The sequence below is a fragment of the Passer montanus genome, unplaced genomic scaffold (genome assembly GCF_014805655.1).
Source record: "Passer montanus isolate IOZ18808 unplaced genomic scaffold, ASM1480565v1 scaffold25, whole genome shotgun sequence".
Classification (NCBI taxonomy): domain Eukaryota; kingdom Metazoa; phylum Chordata; class Aves; order Passeriformes; family Passeridae; genus Passer; species Passer montanus.
In genome coordinates this window covers 4,035,668-4,057,995 of record NW_024367149.1, presented here as the reverse complement: position 1 = coordinate 4,057,995, position 22,328 = coordinate 4,035,668, and the positions used below count along the sequence as shown (strand labels likewise).

At 56.6% G+C, this 22,328-nt stretch overlaps 2 protein-coding genes across 3 annotated transcripts; one reads left to right on the top strand and one right to left on the bottom strand.

Moving 5' to 3' along the window:
* Positions 1–632: 632 nt before the first annotated feature.
* Positions 633–6,950, bottom strand: LURAP1 (leucine rich adaptor protein 1). Its single transcript, XM_039711819.1, has 4 exons — positions 6,863–6,950; positions 6,329–6,677; positions 6,167–6,221; positions 633–3,241 (listed from the first exon to the last, which is right to left on the bottom strand). Exons 1-4 carry the CDS (start codon positions 6,948–6,950, stop codon positions 2,552–2,554), a joined length of 1,182 nt encoding a protein of 393 aa, XP_039567753.1. The 3' UTR covers positions 633–2,551.
* Positions 6,246–20,833, top strand: POMGNT1 (protein O-linked mannose N-acetylglucosaminyltransferase 1 (beta 1,2-)). Of its 2 annotated transcripts, none has more exons than XM_039711400.1 (22): positions 6,246–6,287; positions 7,046–7,238; positions 9,156–9,264; positions 9,638–9,753; positions 10,008–10,073; positions 10,491–10,604; positions 11,263–11,380; positions 11,726–11,824; positions 12,416–12,543; positions 13,118–13,188; positions 13,446–13,521; positions 14,915–14,998; positions 15,128–15,169; positions 15,339–15,397; positions 15,903–15,975; positions 16,283–16,411; positions 16,696–16,821; positions 16,976–17,040; positions 17,380–17,424; positions 17,592–17,727; positions 18,045–18,154; positions 18,433–20,833. In XM_039711400.1, the coding sequence occupies exons 2-22, from the start codon at positions 7,128–7,130 to the stop codon at positions 18,530–18,532; spliced, it is 1,977 nt and encodes a 658-aa protein (XP_039567334.1). In that variant the 5' UTR covers positions 6,246–6,287; positions 7,046–7,127; the 3' UTR covers positions 18,533–20,833. The 2 variants fall into 2 exon arrangements, with proteins under 2 accessions (XP_039567334.1, XP_039567333.1); XM_039711399.1 differs by having other exon boundaries at positions 6,252–6,286; positions 7,042–7,238.
* The last annotated feature ends 1,495 nt before the right edge of the window (positions 20,834–22,328 follow it).

Below are 22,328 nucleotides of genomic sequence, written 5' to 3'. Positions count from 1 at the left end.
GCAGACACTCGTGGTGTCGAGGCTGTGAGTGGAAGGGATGCTGAGGCTGGGATGGCAGGGCTGTGTAAGCCGATTGCATTTGCTTTGGAAAAGCTGATGTTTGCACGAGCACTGGCTCTAGTGGCTTTAAAGGGATCCACCCAGGAGCAAATCCCAACAGCCTGATATCAGAGCTGTGCTGCTCCCACCCCGGCTGGGCTGGAGAAGTCTCTGCTCTACACCCAGATCCACCTGCACCTCCTGGGTGGAGGAAGCCATGGGAGCCAAAGCTGCCACTGCAGAACACAGGAGACAAAGACTCCAGCACAGCTAACAGAGCTGGCAAACACCTAAAATTATCTTCCTTGAAAATATGGGGCTGGAAGGGTGAAGGTGCTGTTTGACACACAGTCCAGCCGAGTCACCCTTGCTCCCAGCAGATGTGCCCTGGTACCCGGCTGCTTCAGGAAAAGTGACTTTCATCACTGATGTGAGAAGGGACAAATGCCCAGACACTTGGACTGTGACTGATTCAGGGCTGGGGCTAAACCTGCCCTTCTGCAGGGCTGCCAGAGGCTCCAGGGCATTCCACCCCACAGCCTCTCCCCTTTGCCTAGAAACACCAGTGAGCTCAGCAAAGCACCGACAGCGTGGCCTGGGAGAAACACAAACATTTATTAAGCCAGCTATTTTTTGTTGAGAATTATTTTAACAGCGCCAAAGGACTTACCCTGTCTCCCCCAGGGACCCTCAGCTGATTCATTGCATGCAGGGTTAGCAGGAAAGCAGGGGACAGCCAGCCTTGGGGACACGGTGGCTCAGTGTCAGCAGGGAGCCACAAGCTACTCACAGGCAATGGCAAGGCAAGCACAGCTGCTCCAGGGCAGGCAGATGGATGCTTGTTGCATAAGGGAACTCATTCCCAGTTTGCTGGGATTCACCCAAGTCCTCAGCAGGTACCATCTCTGAGAATTTTTGGTATTGTCCTGCTCTCCACATCCATCCAGGGAGGTTCTGATGATCTGCAGGGGAAGGGAGGGTCCTTGGGGCTCTCAGAACAGAGGGTAATTTCCACTGAAGGTGCTGCTTCAGAGACACCAAGCTGAACCTGTTGTGCACCCAACCACCTTCCTAACCACAGCCAGCTCACAGCTCTCATCTGCAAAGTCACAGCCAGTCACCTCCCTCTCTCTCAGCTTCCCACTGACATTCCCAGACAATGTCCTCACTCCTGCCATCCCAGCACAGACAGATCCAAGCTGTGACCCACGCAGGGAAGGGAACAACAGCACGATGGTGAGAGCAAAGCTGTCACAGCACTTGGCTGGGGACAGACGTACCCATGGGTTCTGAAGTCAGGACACTCCAGGCTTATCCACAAATGTGGAAGAGCTTGGCTCCTTGAATCAGGATGCTCAGGTCCTTTCCTGCATCATCTGGTGAAGGCAGAAGGTCCTGCCCAAGCTCTCACACAGCTCCAGCTGCCAGCCATGCTCTACAAGCCAGCAAGGGGCGTGCTGGGAGGCGTGGTGGGGACAGCAAAAGGCACAGGCAGAAGCCAAGGATAAAGACAGAGATGTCTCCAGGGCAGAGTCCCTGCAAATCCACCCCGACAGAGCAGCCTCATGTTTCTGGTTGCTGGTAGAAGGCAGAGACCTGGCACCATTCATCCCACAGACAGAGAAACCCAGCCTTCCCCATCATCAGGGGAGAGCAGGAGCCTCTCTGAGTCTGAGCCCTGCAGGCTCTGCCAGGCCGCCCGTGTCCCCATCCCAAGGATCCTGCAGGACTGCTCCCAAGGCGGAAGACAGTCCAGGAACAAACTGGGAGAATTGGATTTCCATTTCCCACCCAGTGCTTTGTTGTTCTCATGTCATCACATGGGGAAGCCTGCACCATCATCCTTCCTCTGCAGAGCACGGACAGAGGCTCCCCAGCCCCACATCAGGCTGGCTTCACAGAGGCATCCAAACCAGGCAGGGCTTCACCTGCAGGGAAGGGTGGTTTTGTATCCACCACGTGCTGGGGCCAAACCCCAGCTCTGCTCTGCCCTGGATGGCCTTGAAGACAATGATGGAAATGAGCAGATCCAAAAGGGATGCCCTGCTGATGGTCCTGCCCCACACTGAGCATGCTGGTGCCACCAAGCTGTGGCTGCATGGCAGTGTCTCCTGTCCTCACAGGGTAGTCATTTTGGGGGAAGGGTCCCCAGTTTTTGCACAAAGCTGAAGATTAGAGGGAGAGATCCCAGGAACACCACTGTCCCAGGTTTCCCCATCACCACCACCAAGGACAACAGAGGGGCATCCAGCCACCTGCAAGCAACACCCTAGAGCAAAGGATTAATCTACCAGGACCCACTTCACCCCTCCTCTCCCAGAAATGTGCTGCAGGGCAGGCACCCAGTCCCTTATGGCTGCATCACCAAATGCTGTTTGGGCCATCAAAGGAACAGTGCAACCCACCAAGCCAGCCTGGCCCCCCCCTCCAGCCACCCCAACTCTCCCAAGCACAGAGAAGTGAAGCAGAGTGGGCAGCTGGGAGAGCTGGGCTGGGAAGGCAAAGCCACGGGCTATAGGAATGTCACATCATCCTGTGACTGGAGCCAGCGCCAGTGGGCATCGTACTCCAGGTGCAGTTTGCTGTTGAGTTTGCAGTTCTCAAGGTCAGCCTCAGCTTTCCAAGCCTTCCCATCTGGATTTCCCTTCCCCAGCCTCTCCCTGGCCCCTGGTGGTGATTTGGTGTCTCTGTCTGGTTCCAGAGAGGGGGACTGCTGGCCCAAATACCCATTGGCCACCTGGGGCTCCTTAGCAAACCGGTGATCCTGGGGCAACCCAGGTGGGGAGAGGTCCACGTGGGGCCACTCGTGCTCCTCTGTGTCCTTCTCTTGCTTTGCAAGACCCCTCTCGAGGTCGATCCTGACCCAATCCTGCTCTGCCCTGGCCGGGGCTCTGCCCGATGTGGCTGCAGCGGCGCTTTCGGCGGCGTTGTGGGAGTACTCATCCATGTCATCAGCCAAGGTGTCCAGGTAGCTGCCCACGGAGATGCTGTCCAGCCTGTCGTTGGGGTCCTGCAGGCTGTCCCAGCTGCCCCTCCGCGAGGCCTCCTGGCTCTCCACCAGGCTGTACTGGCTGCTGGCCAGGCTGCTGCAGCGGCTGGTCAGCGTGCTCCGCTCCTCCAGCAGCCACTTGACCGCCTCGATGCCCTCGTTCACCACCACCAGCTGCTGCAGGATCTTCACGTCCACCGCTCGCAGGTAGGCCTGGGGGGGAGACACAGCACAGGGGACTCGAGGTGACACAGGGGACTCATGTCCCAGCCCAACAGAGGTGGCACTCTGGTGGCCACAGGTCTCCTAAGCTGCTTGGTGAAAAGCATGATATGGGAGAACATCCTGCAGGGAGCCACCCCAGGGGGCCCTGTCCAAGAGCTGGGGACACGGCCATTGGTGACCAACAACTTATGGCTCCCACCAGCCACCAACCCCTCAGGGAAATAAATCCAGGGCACTTGTGTTGCTATCTTCTATGGGAACAAGGAGTAAGCAAGGAACTGGAGGTGTTGGATGCAGATCTGATCCCAGAGCATCTTCCAAGACCTAGGAGGATGCTGGCAGGGCAAGAGCATCAGGCATTGCTCAGTGCAACTGGCTGGCTGGACCACCAGCACTTCCCCAGACTGGTCCCTTCATGCCTTTACTTCTCACCTTCTAGGGTCTGAACCAAGCCTGGTGACAACGTCACACGGCAGGATCTGGAGACCCAAATCACTCCCAAAATGGGAGGACAAGGAGGACAGGCACTGCTGATCACACCATTTGCCTCACCGACTCCTGCCCCTCCGAGACTGGGGAAGCTCTTTGCAAACCTCAGTTGCTGCAGAAACATCTGTTTTCCTAATGGAAAGCCCTGTGTGCCAAGACATTCCTGTCTGTATGATACTGGCCGCCAAAAGCCACTGGATTTCCCCTGCACAGGACGCAAATATTTTGCCAGGAAAGGAAATAAGGATGGGGGGAATGGGAGAAAACCCACTGCAGGGCAAACAGGCAGCCTGCAGATGCCCATGGACTCCTTCACAAACACGTCCTGTGCCCAGCATCAGCAAGCAGTGACAGAAATCCATGCGCTCCCCAGGGATCATGTTTAAGCACAACGCCTGATCCTCAGCATCCGGTACCCTGGGAGTCACTTGCCCTCCCACGGGTGACCCCACAGTCTCCTGAGACCCCCGTCTCCGGTCCCACAGCCAGAGCAGCCTTAGAAGCATCCGAGGAAGGAGCCTGGGAAAACTCCAGCCAGAATTTCAGCACGTGACACCTCTCACTCCAGACGACAGGAAAAAAAAGGGTCAAAGATTTGTAAAGACCCAACACCAGCCCTCCCACCCCCTCCTCATGCTCCTCAAGCTGGATTTAAATAAAAAATAGCAGGGATGTGCCCGGATTGGGGCAGCAGCCAGCTTCCAAGTACAGAAATTTCCTTTCTAGGCAAGTTATTTAAAAAACTGCCTACAATGGACTTTTCTGCACGCACTGCTAAAGCATCTGGCCTTGGCAGGGAGACGACGGAGGAGGAGGAGAGCTGGAAACCCCTGGTGGGGGGTTCCCCATTTTTCTCTGCCTCGTGCAGAACTGCAGCTGTCAGAGATGCCCAGGGAGCCAACCCAAAAGCCAAGGGTGGGATAGCACTCCCTGCTTTCCATACTGCTTGCTAGAAGGAGTTAGCCATCAATCTGCTGCTAGTTCACAGCAGCCTGACCTCCCCCTTGCACTCCAAGAAACCCCCTCTCCAGCAAGACATGGTTACTGTGGGAGGAGACCCAGCACAGGCTGCTCTCTGTGCTCCTCCAGATGCACTGAAGTTCACTGCACGACCTCGCCCCAAGGACGGCTGTACAGGGGACTGTCACATTCCTCCTCACGCTCTCCATGGCAGATACAGCCCTGCTCCCCTCCCCAGCACACAAGAAACCTCAGGCGCCTTCTCCTTTCAAGATACCTAGCCCTAGGGATAAATCTTCCTCCTCAGATCAGGAGGCGAGAGTGGGAATTTGCTAAATTCTCCTCCCACCGCCCACTCCCAGACCAGCTTATCCTCTGAGCATGGGGTTTGCTGGATTCCTGCTGCTCTGGGTGGGGGGGAATTCTGGTCCCTGTTCATGGGGATGGGGCGAGGAGGAGAGCCCCGTGCTGGGTTTTGGCACCTGGGTTCCAGTCCCAAGCTGCTGACCTGGGTGTGCAGTGTCCCCACTTCCTCAGCGGCCAGCAAGAAGAGCCAGGGCAGGGCAAGGAAATGCCTTTGTGAGCCAAGGTGAATAACGCCCGGCCCGGGCAGGCCCTGGAGGCTGCTTGCACCCGGGCAGGGCAAACACGGCTGCCCCAGAGACCTTTCTCCTCCGGTCAGGGTGCAGCCTGGAAGCGCTGCGGAGGGAGGATGAAAGCAGAGGGAGGATGAAAGCTCCTGCACCGACGGGAAAATTGAATCAGCCACAGCGGAGGGCTCGGGCTGGGTGGTGCTCCAGCCCCCCGGGGGCACGCAGGGAGATGCGGGCGTATTTAGCCTGTTTCCCTGTGGAAACAACGCTCATTCCCACCCGCTCGGCATGTTCGTGCGTGGGAGAGTCCCTTCCCCCCGCTGCACTTGAACCCATTGCCCAACCTCGCCACGTTTCCCGGAGGCGCAGGCACCGCCGGTCTCTGCTCGCTCCACGAAAGAGGGAGGCGAGGAATGTGCCACGGGCACGGCCCCGGAACGGGCTGCAGCACAGCCGAGAGCCCCCGCAGGAACCTGCCCGGGAAAGCTCCCAGCGATGCCCGTGCCTTGCCACCCTGGGGGTCACACCCGGGGGAGACACGATCCACCACCGTGCCCTTGGCGAAGGTGCCAGCCCTAAATTCTCATCCCGGACACCGCGATCCCCGACGGAGCCGGCGTCCGGGGCCGCGAGGGGGGCAGGGGGGGACCCCGGGGGTGGATGCTGCGTGGGCCGGGGGCAGAGAGCGGCCGGGGAAGGGGCAAGAGCTGGGCACACGGAGGAGCAAGGGGGCTCCCCAAAACGCGAGCACTACTGGGGACTGTCACCGGGGGCGGCAAGCGGCCGCCCGAGGTGGCTGCGGTGCCCGCGGCTCGGGACGGTCAGTTACCGGGGGGGCGGCCGGCAGCGCTCCCGGTGCCGCGGCACTCACCAGCTCGAGGCGCAGCGTCCGGAGGCGTTCGGCGAGGGACCGGCCCTGCCCGGCCCTGACCGGCCCAGCCCAGCCCGGCCCTGCCCGGCCCAGCCCAGCCCGGCCCGGCCCGGCCCCCCCGTGAGTAGCGCGGCCGGCACACGCCTTCCGGCCCTCCCCGGCCTCCCCGCGGTCCCGAAGCGCCTGGGTGCCCTCTCCCCGCCGCCCTCAGACACCCGGCTGGCCCGGAGCGCCTGGGTGCCCTTCGCCGCCTGCGCCCCCCGAGAGCCTGCGGGCCCCTGGGCGCTGCTCTCCCGCCCCGGCTGGCCTTGCCGGGCGCTGTGCTCCAGCCGGTCCCTGGCCCTGCCGGGCTCCCGTCCCGCCCAGGCCCAGCGGTTTGCTCCGGGCCCGGCCTCCCGCCGGCGCAGCCCCGGCTGCCCGGGCGTGCTGGAAGCTCCAGCAGGGCGCCGGGCCGGTGCTGCTCCCGTGCCCGGCTCTTGGCGGGGAGGCTGTCTCTCCGCCCGGGACGCCGCTGGCACACATGGCCAGTGGGGCCCGTTCCATAACAACTGATGGATCTGTTGGCTGCTTGTGACTTTGGGCTGCTTTTCTTGCCCAGAGCGTGGGAGTGAGCCCCTGGCACTGCAGCAGCCTCGCTGAGGTTTGGCCTGGAGCAGAGGCAGGCACTGGCCGATGAGTTCAGGGGCTTCCCCTCACCCTGCAGCAAAGCCTGGCCTCCCGCACTGCTGCCAGCAGGAGTTCTGGCAGGCAGGGAGGCTCCAAAGGGCTTGTGCTCATAGCACATCAGTGCAGTCCACGGCCACTGCCTGTGCCAGGCTCTGCCTTTGCTGGGGAGAGAGTTTGAAGGCAGCTCCCTCACCCCGCACCCATCCCAGCAGGGAGCCCCGATGGACATGAGAGCAGAGCAGCACACATCCTGACCCCTGCCCCACACGGCTGCCCCCGTGCCAGCCCCGGGACCATGGAGGAGTGGAAGCCCAACCCGCCTGTGAAGCCCCACAAGAAGCGGAGCTGGTACCTGGCCTGGAAGTACAAGCTGATGAACCAGCGCGCGCTGCGGAAGCTCTGCCAGGTGAGTCACCCGCGGCCCTGCAGCAGATTAGGGAGGATAATCTACAGGATTTACAAGTTTATGGGGCAGCTGCATGGGTGGAAGTGCGTCTGCTGGCAGTCTGGGTGTCCTGACGTGCTGAGGAAGCATAACTTGTTCCCCAGGAAGCTGCCTCCAAGTGCCCGTGTGTGTTTTAGGGTCTGCCACGTGTAGCTGCTCCTTTCAGCTGCCAGCAGACCTGTTGAGACCTGGCTGTGGGAGGAGATACAATTATCCAGGTGGCCTTGGGAAGCTTTCAGCTAGAAACCTGGCTCTGGACCCATGCTGATTGCTGCAGGACTCAGGCTTTAGCTGTTTGATTTGCAAACCAAGCCTGGTATAAGGCACAACAGGTGGACAGAGAAAATAGGGCTTGGTAACAGGATCTCATGCAGAGGCAGCTGGTGTCTGGGAAAGGCTCAGGCTTGGTTGCTTGTGCTGTAAAACAGCTAATCCTTGGTGGAGACGACATCCTGGGGGTGTCTGGGGCTGTAAGGACAGCAAGGTTTGGCCCCATGGCAGCAAAACACAGAAAAGGGGCTTTTCCTGAGAGGAGCTCATGAGATCTGGCAGTTGGTTGCTGTGGGAGGGAGCAGGGGAGGACAAAGGCTCATGAGGGCTCCCTGGGCAAGAAGACTGCCCCGTTCTGTGTCTGATAGGGCGTTGAAGGCTTGGGAATGGGTCTGGTCATTCAGGGAGGCATTGCTCACCATGCTGGGGCAACGGGCTAGAGCCTGCACACATCTCTGTACTTTGTGGCACTGCTTAAAACACAGATGAACATTTGGCTTAAAATAGGTAGACCAGAGCTGCAGCCAAGCATTCATTAGTTAGCTTTGACCAAGCCAGCTCTGCTAGACCTGGCTGCTGGTTTTGCTTAATCCTTATTCCTTATTGCCTTATTTGCTCTGGTCACCGGGGCTATTCCCTCATCTGATGAGGGCAGAAGGTCTGGGCAGGTCGGTGAGGTGGCCTCGCTGCCTCTCCATGAGCTCACAGCTCTGTTCGTGCTTAATTAAAAGCTTTCTGTGCACAGATCCCAAAAGGTGCTCATACTCCTGAGTCAACAGCAAATTAACAAGCCAAAATGCCATAGTGACATTTATACCATCGTGTTGTCTTATTGCTGGTTTTCCATTTTCCTCAGTTGCGCCTTGGACCTGCGTGGCAGGGATAGCAGCAACAGGGAGCTTTGAGGCAGTAGCTGGACAGACAGGGCAGAAATCCTTTTAGTGCCTCTCACCAAGGCCAGTGTGTGATCCCAGCCCCATTAATGACCTCAGAGAATCAAGGGTCTGTTCCAGAGCCCCTGGACCTTCCCAAGCCCTCTGTGTCAGCATCCACAAGGGTTGCAATTGAAGTTTGCTGCAGACAGTAAGGCTGCAGGCTGGTCTCTGGTCTCTGTGGTACAGTGCAGTTTCCTGAAATCAGACCTCAGCTTCTTCCCTTTGTTTGATTCAGCTGCACAGGATCTCCTTGCCTTTGAACACCCTGAGTGCATCCTCTGGTTCCAGAGGGATGGATGAGAGTAGTGATGCTGCAGCAGAGGCAGAAGTTAAGGTTACCCTGGGAGCTGTAACTCTGAATTACCAAACTCTTTGCCTGGAGGGACCCGCAACCTTGATGCAATAATTTAGCAGGAGTCTGCTCACAGATCTGGAAGCAGGGATACATTGGAAGTGGGTTAATTCTCACATATCAAGGAGTCAGTGCTCCCCAGCTGATGAATGCATTTCATCATGAAATGTATTTCTTTATCTTTACTTTCCTCAGAAAAAAATCAGGGGAAATGTCAGATGCTTGTGATCCTATGCAGGATCTCCTTGGGATGCCCTGCAGCCCATGCCAAGGCTGGTTTTGGGGTTGTTACTTGCAAATTTCTAACATCTTGCATTGCAGACAGGTGCTGTCCTCTTCCTGCTTGTGACTGTAATTGTGAACATCAAGCTGATCTTGGACACCAGGAGAGCTGCTTATGAGGAGGAAGAGGAGTCTGCCCAGGACTATGGTGAGGGGCAGTATCCTGTTGTGCTTTGAAAGCAAGGAAGCTAAGGGTTTCTTCAAGTCAGGGCTAACTTGTGACCAGCTACATCACAAAAAACAGGTCTGTGCATGTGGGTTTAACAAAAATTAATAGAAAATGCTGCTCCCTTCCTGGTCTGTCTACTGAAGGCTTTAGCACATTTGGTTGCAGAGGTTTCTGTGGGGTCAGAGCTGTTGTCATTTGGTATTTCCCCTTACCCACCATCCCTGTAAATTCCAACCCATGACTCCTTGGGCTGGGCTGCCTGCTGGGCACACCCTTCTGGACGGGTTAGCACAGAGCAGGGACAAGCTAGAGGTGCCTGTACTGGTTGAAACTGGGAATTTCTCTGCTGTAGATGACGAGATGCTGAATGTGGAGGTCCCCAGGCACCCTGTCAACAACAAGAAGGTCCTGGATGTCGAGGTGTACTCCAGCCGGTCAAAGGTCTATGTGGCTGTGGATGGGACCACGGTGAGTGGCAGGTGCTGGCTGTCCTGTGAGCAGAGGGTGGCAGAGCTCAACGGGTGAAGCCACAAACAGCAGTGGGGAGAGCACTTCAGTGACTGGCAAGAAGTTCTGCTTCCAGGAGTTCTGCTCTGGCACCCGTCACTGCAGTCAGCAAAGCCAAAGAGATTTGCCTCTTGTCTGGGGGCTCTGCTGCACAGAATGGACAGGGAATAAGAAGAGGTCTTGGCATATGATTCTCATCATTTATCCACTTGCAGGTCCTGGAAGATGAGGCTCGGGAGCAGGGAAGAGGGATCCATGTCATCGTCTTAAATCAGGCCACGGTAAAACAGCCCCGTGCCTTTCCAAACTGGGCACTCTGTCCTTGCTCTTGAACTGTTGGCTGCTGAGGCCAGGGGCAGTCAGGAGGGAAGGCCCTGAATGCTTTTTGTCTGCAGTTTGCAGAGCATGGCACGGTCACCCAGAGAGTCCCTGCAGGGTTTCCTTGTGCTGCCTGCTGTCCTTGGGGAGCGGGCAGGGGAGGAGCTGTGAGGCTGGGTGATGCTTCCCATGGACCTCTGTGCAGGAAGGCCTGAGGGCTGAGCTTGCCTGGGGACTAACTGGGGAATAACTCCCTGGCATACCGGAAAAGCCACTCCCTGTGGTGCTCAGGCAGTGAGGCTTCCAGGGCAGATTTCCATAATTCTGTGTGTCCATACCATGTAGTATTTAAGATCCATCTGACGTATGAATACCAACAGGGACATGTGATGGCCAAGAGGGTCTTTGACACCTATTCCCCCCACGAAGATGAAGCCATGGTACTTTTCCTCAACATGGTTGCCCGGGGCCGGATCCTAATATTCACCATTAAGGTAGGTGTGACCCTAATATGAAAAAAAAAAGTTGTCTTGAGTCAGGATGTCCTGAAGCTCATCTGGGCAGTAGTCTCCTAAATGTCATCAAGCATTCCCAGGACTAAATGTCACATCCCCATGGAGCTGTGACTCCCTCTCTGGATCACCTCCCTTGTCCTCTTGCTCTCCCTTCTTGCTGTAGGTACTGCTGTGCCCAGCAAAGCAGGAGAGCAAAATGCAGATGTGTCAGAGCCCACAGCAATAGGCAAGGGGTTAGGTGGAGAATGGATGTGAGGAAATATAAGGATGTGGTGGGATCCTTCTGTCTCCCAGTTCCAGGCTTTACAGGGGCCCTGTGGACTGTGGTAGGTCTGGGCTGCTGTGCAAGCAGCACTGTGCTGCTTCAAGGTTTTCGTGTTTAGCTGTGTGAAGTGTTGCTTAACACATGGCCCTTCTTGAGAACAATTTGGTTTCAAGGAAACAGGAGTTCATGATTCTTCTGACCTGCCTGTGGGCCATTATGAAGCCACCAACAGCTTTAGTGGCACAGAGACCCTGAAGGTTTCTGGCTCAACTGGTTCAAGGGTAGGAGTGGGCCCTGTACCCCTTTGGTATGGATGGGAGATTTCCCTGTCAGGAGGCAGACCTCAGCTACAGGGGTTGTGTTTTGTTCCAGGATGAAGGCTCCTTTCACCTCAAGGAGACAGCCAAGAATGTCCTGAAAAGTCTGGGGAGCCAAGTTGCACCTTTCCTGAGCTGGAGAGACATGTGGACCTTTGTGGGAAAGAAGGGGGGTGAGTCTTGCACAGGCTGGGAGAGGCTTTGTGGCTTCTTTCTTTGGGAGAAGCCAGGTGAAGAGAAACCCAGCCCATCCCCAGCAGGCTCTTTGAGCAGGGAACAAGTCCCAGAGAGTGGCTGCTCCATTCCTGGGGGTGAGGAGGGTATGGAGGCAGAGCATATTCCTTCAGCAATTTGCCAGAGGCCAATAAGAAAAGGTGACAAGCTGTCCCTCAGGCTGACAGCCACTGATCATGCCTTGACAAATGGAAAAGGTGACAAGCTGTCCCTCAGGCTGACAGCCCCTTGACAAATGAGGCTGGGCCCTTCCAGGCAGTCCTGACCCTGTGTTCCTGCTGCAGGTGAAGTGTATGGGGAGAAGCATGCCAAGTCACCTGCACTCTCAACATGGGGTGACCCTGTTCTGCTGAAGACAGAAGTTCACTTGACATCTGTGGAAGGTAAGAAGTACAGTCTGCTCTGTGGTGTCTCTGGGAGACATTTCCCTGCTGCCTGATTTTAAGTCAAAGTCATTTAAAGCTTTTTAACATGGGGTGACCCTGTTCTGCTGAAGACAGAAGTTCACTTGACATCTGTGGAAGGTAAGAACTACAGTGGTGTCTCTGGGAGACATCTCCCTGCTGCCTAAGTCAAAGTCATTTAAAGCTTTTTGAGATGATAATGGTAACTTTTAAAATGGGCTCAGCTTCCTTTCTTCCTACTTCCATGGCAATTCCAGGCATGGGTGTTGAGAAGGGTGAGAATGGAGAAGAGGGAACGTGGCCAGTTGTCACCTCTCCAAACCAGACCTGGTCTGGTCTGTTTCTGACTGTTGGCCTTGAACAACCTGCTGCTCTGAGAGGCCAGAGATGGGGCTGGCCTCTGGATGGCTCCTTGGGTTGTGTCTGGCATCCAAAGTGTTGCTTGTTCACTGCCAAGGACTGGCTTGCTGGCTGAGCCCAGGGAGAGCCCTGTGTGTGGTTTCCCAGCCTGGAGCACCCAAGGTGAGTGTGTGAGGGTGACAGGCCTGTTGTTGTCCTTGGTGCCTCCAGATGCTGAGTGCCACTGGCCCGACACGGAGCTGAACCGGCGCCGCAAGAGGTTCTGCAGCAAGGTGGAAGGTTACGGCAGTGTCTGCAGCTGCAAGGACCCCACACCCATCGAGTTCAACCCTGATCCCGTGAGTGCAGGCCAGACGGTCAGGAAGGCTCCAGGAGGGAGGGCTGGGCTGCACCAGGTGTGTTTTGCAGCTGATGCAGAGCACTGTCCTTAAGCACTAGCTGAGTGATGCAAACTGCCCCTGGGCAAGCCCTTAGCCCCAGCAAAGGTGGGGTGAATACCCAGGGGCAGGTCATGCTGGGGCAGGGAAATTCCTTTGTTCTAATTTGCCAGGAATAGTTACCCTATTCTAGGGATATCAGTGTAAGCAGCAGAGCCTGAATATCTACAGACAGAACAGCTGTTGTGACTTTTGGGCTGTCCTTGGCACAGTGCTGAAGGGTTCAGACACAGGTCTCTGAGTGGATGTGAGCTGGGTAAGAGGTGAGGTGAAAAAGGGAAGCTGGTAGGGTTTTCAGTTGTGCTAAGGGTATCCTGGTTGGATGGTGTGGCCCTGAGCCAAGAGATAGGACCGTGCAGCTCTACTGTCTTAACAGTGGGTCCCCACCCCTTGTATCTTAGTGACGTAGAACATATAATCATTTTGGTTTGCATGGCCTCTCCCACCCCCATTCATAGACATTGTTCTCTTCCAGCTCAAGGACAATAAAGTCTTTGATGTGCCAGTAGCTGTCATTGCAGGGAACCGCCCCAACTACCTGTACAGGTAAGCACTCCCAGAGGGCACAGCTCCTCTGCTCTGTGCCACAAGACCAGGCATGGGCCCGGCCCGTCCCCTTCTCCTGCTGGCAGGATCCACCCTCCTCCTGGGTTGTGTGAGCACCAAGGAGGGGAAGGGAAGGCATAGGCAGGTCCTGTTCCCTCATGGTGCACACTTTGCCCATCCCAAGGGACCCACTCCCTGTGCTGAAGGGCCCGTGCCCACGGGCTGTGCTGCACTCAGGCCCCTCTGTCTCTCTGCAGGATGCTGCGTTCCTTGCTGTCGGCTCAGGGTGTCAACCCACAGATGATCACAGTCTTCATCGATGGCTACTATGAGGTGAGAGCATTGCCAGAGATCCCTGTGGCCAGCTCTGTGCTCCCCCAGCCCAGTGCTGGCCCAGCCCTTGGAGGGTGGCAAGTTGAGAGCCTTGTCACCTTCCTCCAGCTGTGTGTCACACTGCTCCTCACCTGCTCCTACACAAAGTCAGCCAAGCCATGGGTGTGGATAAAGCTGCCTTGGCCTTTCCCAAAGCCCAGGACTGACATCCCCATGTCAGGAGGGGGTTGGTGTGTAGAAATGGCACATGGTGGTCATGCTGGGCTCTCCCCATCCCCTTTTCTCACTTGATGAGCACTGCCAGCCCTTTGAGCTGCTCTGGGTGTAACACCACCTGTCCAGCTGCTTCACATGGAGAGGAGCAAACCAGTCCAGCCATGCCTGTCCAGCTCTATTCTCAGTTGGAGGTGAAGAGACACAAAACAGTGTTTTGCCAAGGCTCAAAGCTTGGGGTTCATGAAAGCTGGGGCCAGGTGGAGGACAACTGGCTCTTTATAGGCAAAGGCCTTCCTCTCACTCAACCCTGTGTAGCCCTGGGGCCACTGAAAGCCATGTCTCTCTGGCAGTGGAATGTACTCTGGGGCAGGCATGTGGGATCTTAATAGATCTCAGGAGCTTGCTAGGCCTCATCTCTGCAGCATCCACTGAGGTACTGCCTGGTTGTCTTGGGATGGAGACAGTTGTTCCACCACTGCCACATTGTGGGGCTGGGGGAGCTGGCTTGTTTATGCAGGCTCTTGCTGCACCACATCAGAGCAGTTAAAGATAGCAGCATCCATTGCCATGGCAACTGGAGCAGCATCCCTTAGCTATGAGGGGGCAGCCTGGATGCTCGAGCTGCCATGGTGGATACCTGGGAAAGGGGGAAGGGTTGGTACAATGGGAGCTCCTTCTCTCTTTTGTGGCCAGGAGATGGGATGCACAGTAAGGAGATGGAGAAGGCCTTGGTGGCTCCTTCTTGGGGCAGAGATACCTCAGCCCAAATCTGGATTACTTCTGACCCCTGTCCTTGGTCAGAAAGGTCCTTTTCATGGCAACTGTGAGAGAAAGTTGAGTTGGTTGTGGTCTTGCCATTAAGCAGCTATTAGTGGTCCTGGCTGTACCTGTTTGCTTTCTGCACTATTTGTGGGGGGCTGGAATTGGGACCTCCCAGATACTCTTGGATACAACTTTGTGTCTGCAAAAAGGGCTAACAAAGCCATGGTGATACTGGAGGGCTGAAGGGCTGCAAGGGTTTGGCAAGTTCTGTGCTGCAGGGTCTGTATTGAGCCTCAGTAATCTCCAGGAAGACAGCCACATGCAGGGGATGTTCCTGTTGTCCTGGGGAGTGACACTGGCAGGGGAGGGGAGAATGACCCACACATTTGATGAGCTTTGTACTTTTCCATTGCAGGAGCCAATGGATGTCGTGGAGCTGTTTGGCCTCTCAGGAATACAGCACACTCCCATCAGCATTAAAAACGCCAGAGTTTCCCAGGTCAGAGAGCTTTCAAATCCTGGGACAGTTATTTCCAGGGACCTGGAATAGCATTTGAGAGAGGCAGGCTTAATCCCAGATCTGTGCCAGGTTGATGCTAACACAGGCAATGGTTGTCTTTTCTTGTAGCACTACAAAGCCAGTCTGACTGCAACCTTCAACCTGTTCCCGGTGAGTGAGTCTGCTACAGCACAGCCTTCCCCTGGCATTTGTGATCCCTGTCCCACAGGAGCTGGGATCAGTCCTCCAGGGCAGGGAACCACACAGACACAGCACACTGCTTGTGTCTCTGCACTGTCCTGTTCATCTCCATCCTTCTGATCTTCTCCTTGCCCTACAGGATGCTAAATTTGCTGTGGTTCTGGAGGAAGATCTTGACATTTCTGTTGACTTCTTCAGGTAAAGTTGGGGGTTCCTGGAAGGTCTCTGGATGCTCAGGAAAGGCCAGATCTCTGTCAGCTGTAGCTCACTTGCCTGAGGTTGAGCAGACCCCAGGCAAAAGCCTAAGTGAGCACTGCCTTCTGAGTCTGCGGCCACTGTCCTGGCAATCAGTGCAGGGTGACTTCAGGGCTGGGGATCTCTTCCTGGTTGGCTTTTTGGGGACGCTGATCCATTCACATGGTTGGAGCTGCCCCATACCAGAGGACAGGGGCTAATGAGCCTCCAGTTTCTTCTTAAGGAGAAGAGGCTGATGGGCAGTAGACAATGCTGTCCTTTCCCCATGGTGAGATGCAGCTTAGCTTGTTTGGGTGCTCCTCCCTTGGTGTCCCACCAGCATCAGCTGTCTAGGCCAAAAATTGGGATAAGCAGTTCCAGCAGTTGGGCATGGCTCATCTCTTTGTGGAGGGTTTGCCTTGGTGTGCATGGTAGAAGGGTGTTTGACTAGGGTCAACTCTTTCCTCAGCTTTCTGAGCCAGTCAATACACCTTCTGGAGGAGGACGAGAGCCTGTACTGCATCTCTGCTTGGAATGACCAGGTGGGTCAGGGAAGGATGGTGGAGCAGGGCCACTTCTGCCTTGTGTTGTTTCCATGTCAGACTGGGGTCCAGGTTCCATCTTTAAAGCAGGGTGTGTGTCCCCACTGTCATCCTAAGGGGGTCTGTCTCCCCAGCCCTGAACTCTTCAGAATTGCCCCTGAAAATCACCTTCCTGTCCCTGCCATGTGCTTCCCCATGGCTGTTACCCTCTTTACATAATGAGAAACTCAATGGAGCCTGATGCCTCCTTCTTTTTGGTGGGGTATGGGTGCATTCAGGGTGCTGAACACTCCCCATAACGTTGCAGGGCTATGAGCACACAGCTGAGGACCCATCACTCCTGTACCGTGTGGAAACCATGCCAGGCCTGGGATGGGTGCTGCGGAAGAGCCTGTACAAGGACGAGCTGGAGCCAAAGTGGCCAACCCCTGAGAAGGTGAGCACCTTGGAATGTCCCTTTCTTCTACACCCCCACCTCTGCCCACCATCAGGCCCTGGGTGTACAGCTCCTGGAGGGGCTATCCCTGTGCTTATTCTGGGAAGGATGCCCAAGCAGAATGGATTTGGGGCAGGCAGTGACTTGAGGAGGCACATAACCACCCACAGCACTGGGGCCAAAGGGGCCGGACATGGTGTGGGCACCCAGCAAGGTCGCTGCATGGCCACACTACCAAAGCCTGTCCCCAGAGCTGAGTGTGAGTAGCAGTTTCCCCTCCCCAGCTCTGGGACTGGGACATGTGGATGCGGATGCCGGAGCAGCGGAAGGGCCGGGAGTGCATCATCCCGGACATCTCACGCTCCTACCACTTCGGCATCGTGGGGCTCAACATGAACGGCTACTTCCATGTGAGTGACCTCCCGCAGCCCCCAGGCCCTGTCCTGCTGCTGAGCTCTGACTCAGACACCTCCACAAGTAGTGGCGATGCTTGAGGTCATCTCCAGGTCTTGCTGACCATGGTCAAACCTGGTTTTCCTTCCCTGCCCTCTCTCTTTCTCCCAGGAAGCCTATTTCAAGAAGCACAAGTTCAACACAGTTCCAAATGTCCAGCTTAAAAATGTGGAGAGGTGAGTGCTGGTCACAATGAGACCTCGATGATAGAGTTGCTTGGTCTGATCCTTGTCTCCTTGTGCTGGAGTCATCTCCCATCTGGAGTGGCCATAACCTCCTACATCAGCACACTGGCCTCTGCTGGGGAGTCCTGGCAGTGGTTTTGCAAGGTTGGGTTTGGCTACCCTGTGCTCCAAGTGGTGTTCAAGGGTCGTGATTTTGCTGCCACATCTCAAGAATGTGTGGTGCTCTCCATTTATTGGTTCCAGCTGCCTTTAGTGTTGCATTGGGGCAGTCTTAAATTTGGATCAAACTGTTTGACTCTGCCCTGATCTTTGTGTTCTCTCCTCCTACAGTTTGAGGAAGGATAACTATGAGACTGAAATTCATCGGCTGCTGGGGTGAGTGCCTGCTGGAAGGTGGAGACACCACAAGACACACTGGGTGAACCAACAGAGCAGAAGGAAGGGTGGAGATGGCCCTGGTGGCCCCAGCCATGTCTTGCATGTCTGAAGTGGGAATAGGGGGAAGGTGGGGTCCCCTCTCACTGCTTGTTCCATTTCCACAGTGAGGCTGAGGTCTTGGACCACAGCAAGAACCCCTGTGAGGACTCCTTCGTGCCCGACACTGAGGGCAGGGTCTATGTCATGTTCATCAGGATGGAGCAGGAAGCAGATTTCACCACCTGGACTCAACTTGCCAAGGTGAGGGCCCTGTCATGGCCTGTCCTCAGCCCTGCACGGGTCTCTGCATCACTAGGAAACACCTGGTTGTTGTTCTTGGGTTTTCCCATGGCATTGACACAGCTGACCAAATGGCTTCTTGCTGTCCCTGGGTGATGTTGAAGCTCTTGGTGTGGCTGGAGGGTTACAGCCCTTTGCCATCACGGTCTTGGGTTACAGCCCTCTCTGCTGTGTCTCAATGAGGGGAGGGGTTGTGGTTCTTCTCATGGCCGGGGACACCTGGCCCTGGTGTCCATCCCAAGGCTCTGATGCCTTTTCCTCCCTCCTCACCATCCTAGTGCCTCCACATCTGGGACCTGGACGTCCGTGGGAACCACAAGGGGCTGTGGCGGCTCTTCCGCAAGAAAAACCACTTCCTTGTGGTGGGGGTCCCTGCCTCCCCCTACTCGTGAGTATCAGGGACACCAGGGCTCGGTAATGCCCCATCCTTATGGCACTGTGCCCTGCCTGGCACACACCATCGTGCACTTCTGTCCCAGCCCAATCCTCGGGGGACACCACCTTCACTCCTTAATCAGTGTGGTGGGAGGGGGAACGGGATACATTTCCAGGGTTGGAGGAATGTCCCAGCGGGAAGTAGATCATGCCAGGCAGTGCTGTTGGAAATTGGGGTCCTGAGGGGACCCACCAGCTATGCCTGCTCCCATCCAGCCCCCTCCCCTGCAGGTCCAAGAAGCCCTCGTCAGTGACACCAATCTACATGGAGCCCCCTGCCAAGGAGGAGGGGGCGGTGGCAGTGCCAGCAGCAGCAGCAGAGCAGACGTGAGGCTGGCAGCTGGAAGCAGAGGGGACCGGGGAGCACAGAGACCCCACGGTGCACAGACACAGTTGGCAGCAGCTCTCGGAGGCTGGTGACTGGATACAGGCTCCTGTGTTGGGCTGCAGAAGCAGATGTTGGGCTCCCTCCAGGCCCCTGTTGTGGTCTCCCTTTCCCTTGCACAGGACAGGGTCATTCCCTGTAGATATGCCACCCCAGTCCCAGGAACTTGTTTTTTTTAACACAGACACTCTACTAATGCTGCTCCTTTTGCCCCTTGGCTGGGCAAGGCTGGAGGAAGGAGATGCTCAATTGGAGCCTAGAGGGGGCCTCAAAAAAAACCTCTGCTCTCCTTTTTGGCCCTGAAGTCCTGAGAAGGCAGCATGGTGCAAGTGCTGCAGCCTGCCAGCTGGGTGTTATTTATTAACTCTTGCCTGCTGGCTTTGTGCCCCATGGTGAACACAGTGCTGAAGAGGGGATATTCCAGCATCTCTCCTGCTACCTGCACAGTGGATGCACCTTGAAGACTGTGCTGGGTTGGACATCCTCCTGCACACTGGCTTTGCTGCATGGGCTGCAGGCACTGGTGCAGCCCAGCTCACAGAAAAGGGAATGCTGGAGAGGAGCTGGACTTGCTGCGGACACGGAGGGACACCCAGCACGAGGGCAGCCAGTTCTGGAAGCTGGAGGTGATTGTAGGTGGAAGTGGACCAGGCTGTGTGCTCTGGCTGAGACCATCCTCATCCATCTCCTCTGTGGGGAGCAGCCCTGCCCCTGGCTTGTGGGAGAGGGGGTGAAAGTGCCTTGCAGAGTGAGAAGGGAGCAGCCAGCAGGCATCATCCCCTGGCTGCAGGGGCTGGGTGGGCCAGGGTCATCTGGAGCCAGAGATGCTGCACTATGGGCCTTGCCTGTGGTACTGTACCCTGCCTCTCCATCCTCCCTGCCCTGGCATCCCCTGCTTTTGCTGAAAGCAGAGGGAGTTTCTCCTGAATTCCCACCCTTACTGTGGTAAGTTGCTTGGCAGGGAAGCTATGAGGTGGTCTGGGATGGCAGCCTGGCCCTCCCACTGTGGTACACCCCTCATGCAGAGGGAGGGAGTTCTGTGCCTTAGGAAGGATCCCAGGGCCCCCTCCCATCCCCAGCCAGTTGGTACTGATGTCCCTGCACCCCGGGGGGCAGTCCTGGTCCCCTTGCTCAGTGCAGCTCCTCCTCTCATCTGTGCAGCAGGAGATCATTCTCTGCCCATCCCCTGACCTCGGGCATGGATGAATGCTCTGGCTTGCCTTTGGGAGAAGGAGTTGCTGCTCAGCCCTTTCCCTGAGGTAACAGAGGGCTCTTCCCCTTCATTTTCTCACTGTGAACTGAGCATTGGGGTCTACACTACACTAACTTATTTATTTATTGCTCCTGGGAAGGGGTGGATAACAGGAAGCAGCACGGAGAGCTGGCAGCCCCCAGCCTGCACGGGTGCACTCAGGGGAGGTTTGTCTCTTGTCCCCCTGGCTCCGCCCTCTGTCCCCTGCTCTTCTCCCTTGCCCAGAACAGGAATGAAAACTTGTGAACCAGGGAAATCTTCTTGGCCAGGATGATCCCAGTGTGGATGCAGCACAGCTCTAGCATGACTGCGGGCACTCTGACCCTCAGTCCCTTGCATGCCTGCCCCAGCAGCAAGGACGGGGTGGGATGGATGCAGGAGGGAACAAGAGCATGCAGAGTGGCACCTGTGAGGCTGCAGTACTGGTCTGGGGCTCAGCCCTGCCCTCCCCAGCCACCCCCTCAGGGCAAGGCAGGTCTTTTATGAGGATGGAAAAGGGACTCAACTTCCTTCTGAGGAAAAGTAGCTTGCTCCCCATGCCCTGCTTTGGAAGAACTTCCAAATGGCTCTCCATTGCCCTTCCTTGGCACCTCTGTTCCCAAGGCTCAGTTTCTCTTCCCCTTGATACTTCTCTTCCCCTCTTGCCCTTTCTGGGTAGGGTTCAGGCTTGGCTTCTTCCCAGCTCCTCCTGGGGCTGGGGAAGGTGGTCCTGGGGATAGGGGATGGCTAAACAGGAGTTCCCCTCTCCTCCCCTGCCAAACAGGGCTCTGTGGCTCCCTGCTCTCAGTGACAGCAGGACTCAGCTGGTGGGCTTCAGGCTCCCCCTTCTCCACACACCATGCCAGGCACACAGGGTGCTGTTCTCCGTCCCTCCCTGTCCCCCAGCAAGGCTCTGGAGTGGCAGCCGTGGCAGGGCTGGGTGTGTGGCATCACCAGGGTTTGATGCTTTCTGAATGGAATTATTTTTTCAAGAGTAAACATTGCAAAGCTGTTGAGCCTCGTGTGTTTCATGGCTGGCCCTGTGCAGGGTACAGAGCTGGGGTCCCTGGCTCTGGGCTCCTGCCTGGGAAGGCCAGACCCCTGTCCTCAGCCTTGCTCTGTCCAGGGCTGCACAGGAGCTAAGGGTGGCCCCAGGCCTGTGCCAGCAGAGGTCCTCTGTGTGGTGCCACGCAGTGCCAGCAGGGCTGGCACAGGTTTACGAGCCGTTTCCTCCTCAAGCTTTATCACTTTTATCTTCAGTTCAGCAACTGATGGAAACTCTGACGAACTGCCTGGTGACTTGTCCCCATCTTCCTCTTGGCACCTCCAGCTGCTGTGTCCTGAAAACTACAGCCTTGTCACTCTTGACCTCTCCAAATGTCTGCCCCTATGGGGCAGGGAACCCTGGGAGGCCTGGGGATGCACCCATTTCTGGGGCAGAGACCACAGGACTGAAATGAAGTGGTAGTGAGAGAGTGTCAGCCACCAGCATGGACCTGCTGCCTCCTGCTCCCCTGCCTGATCCCTGCATCCAGGCTGGGCTGGCAGCCCCTCCCCAGGATGAAGCACAGCTTTCTGGCAGGGCAGCCCCTTAGCAGAAGTTTTTTACATAGTCACAGAGCCTTGGTGAGGGGCTCTCACCTCCTGGCAGCCTCCACATCTGCCTCCTGCCAAACCCTGCGGCACCAAGCCTCTGCCAGGGCACTCTGGGCGAGAGGAGGATCCACCTGGTGTGTCCAAGTGCCCGGGGCAGAGCCCTGCAGAGCGGTGTGGGCTCAGCTCTGACACTCTCTGTGCTCAGCTCTGACACCCTCTCTGTGCTGGCCACCTCAGGGAGCCAGTATGTGCAAACTGCTGCATTTATAGGAACCTCCCCTCCTGAAACAGAGAAGCAGGTTAATCACTTGAAGGGGAGAGCTGTGGAGGCTGATGGAGAGCCTCAGCTCATGGTCTCAGGTGCTGGTGATGCTAGGGTTCATTACCCAAGTCCCCGAGGTGCCTGTTAGATGAGCTGGGTTGCTCATTGTCCTGCCCTTTTTGGGGGTCTCGCTCACTTCCTGGCACATCCTGCTGGTGCTGGAGCATTCCTGGCTGTCCCAGGAGCTGGCCAGGCAACTGTCCCCTCGCCTGCCCAGCCTGAGGTCTGGCCCAGTGGGTGCCACAGCTCAGCCCCATGTGGCAGCAGCTGCAGCACGTGCTGCCCGAGCTGCAGTTCTCACCCAGCCCCTGCAGCCCCCCCAGCCCGGCCTCCCTGGCTTTGTGCAGCCCTACAAAGGAGAACCTGTCCGGGCTGCTCCACCTCCCAGGAGCTGGCTGATAATTAAACAAAAGCAAAATAGCGTTGGCATGAAACCTGACCTTTCCAGAGCTTGTGGGGGGTGGGGAATTTTGCATAGTTTCCGGTGGTATTTATTTTTATGCATCATAGTTTTCTGTTGGAGATCTCTGTGCCCAGGAAGCAGGAAGTCCCTGTGCTCTGATGACGGGCTGGTATGTGGGAGACAAGGTCTA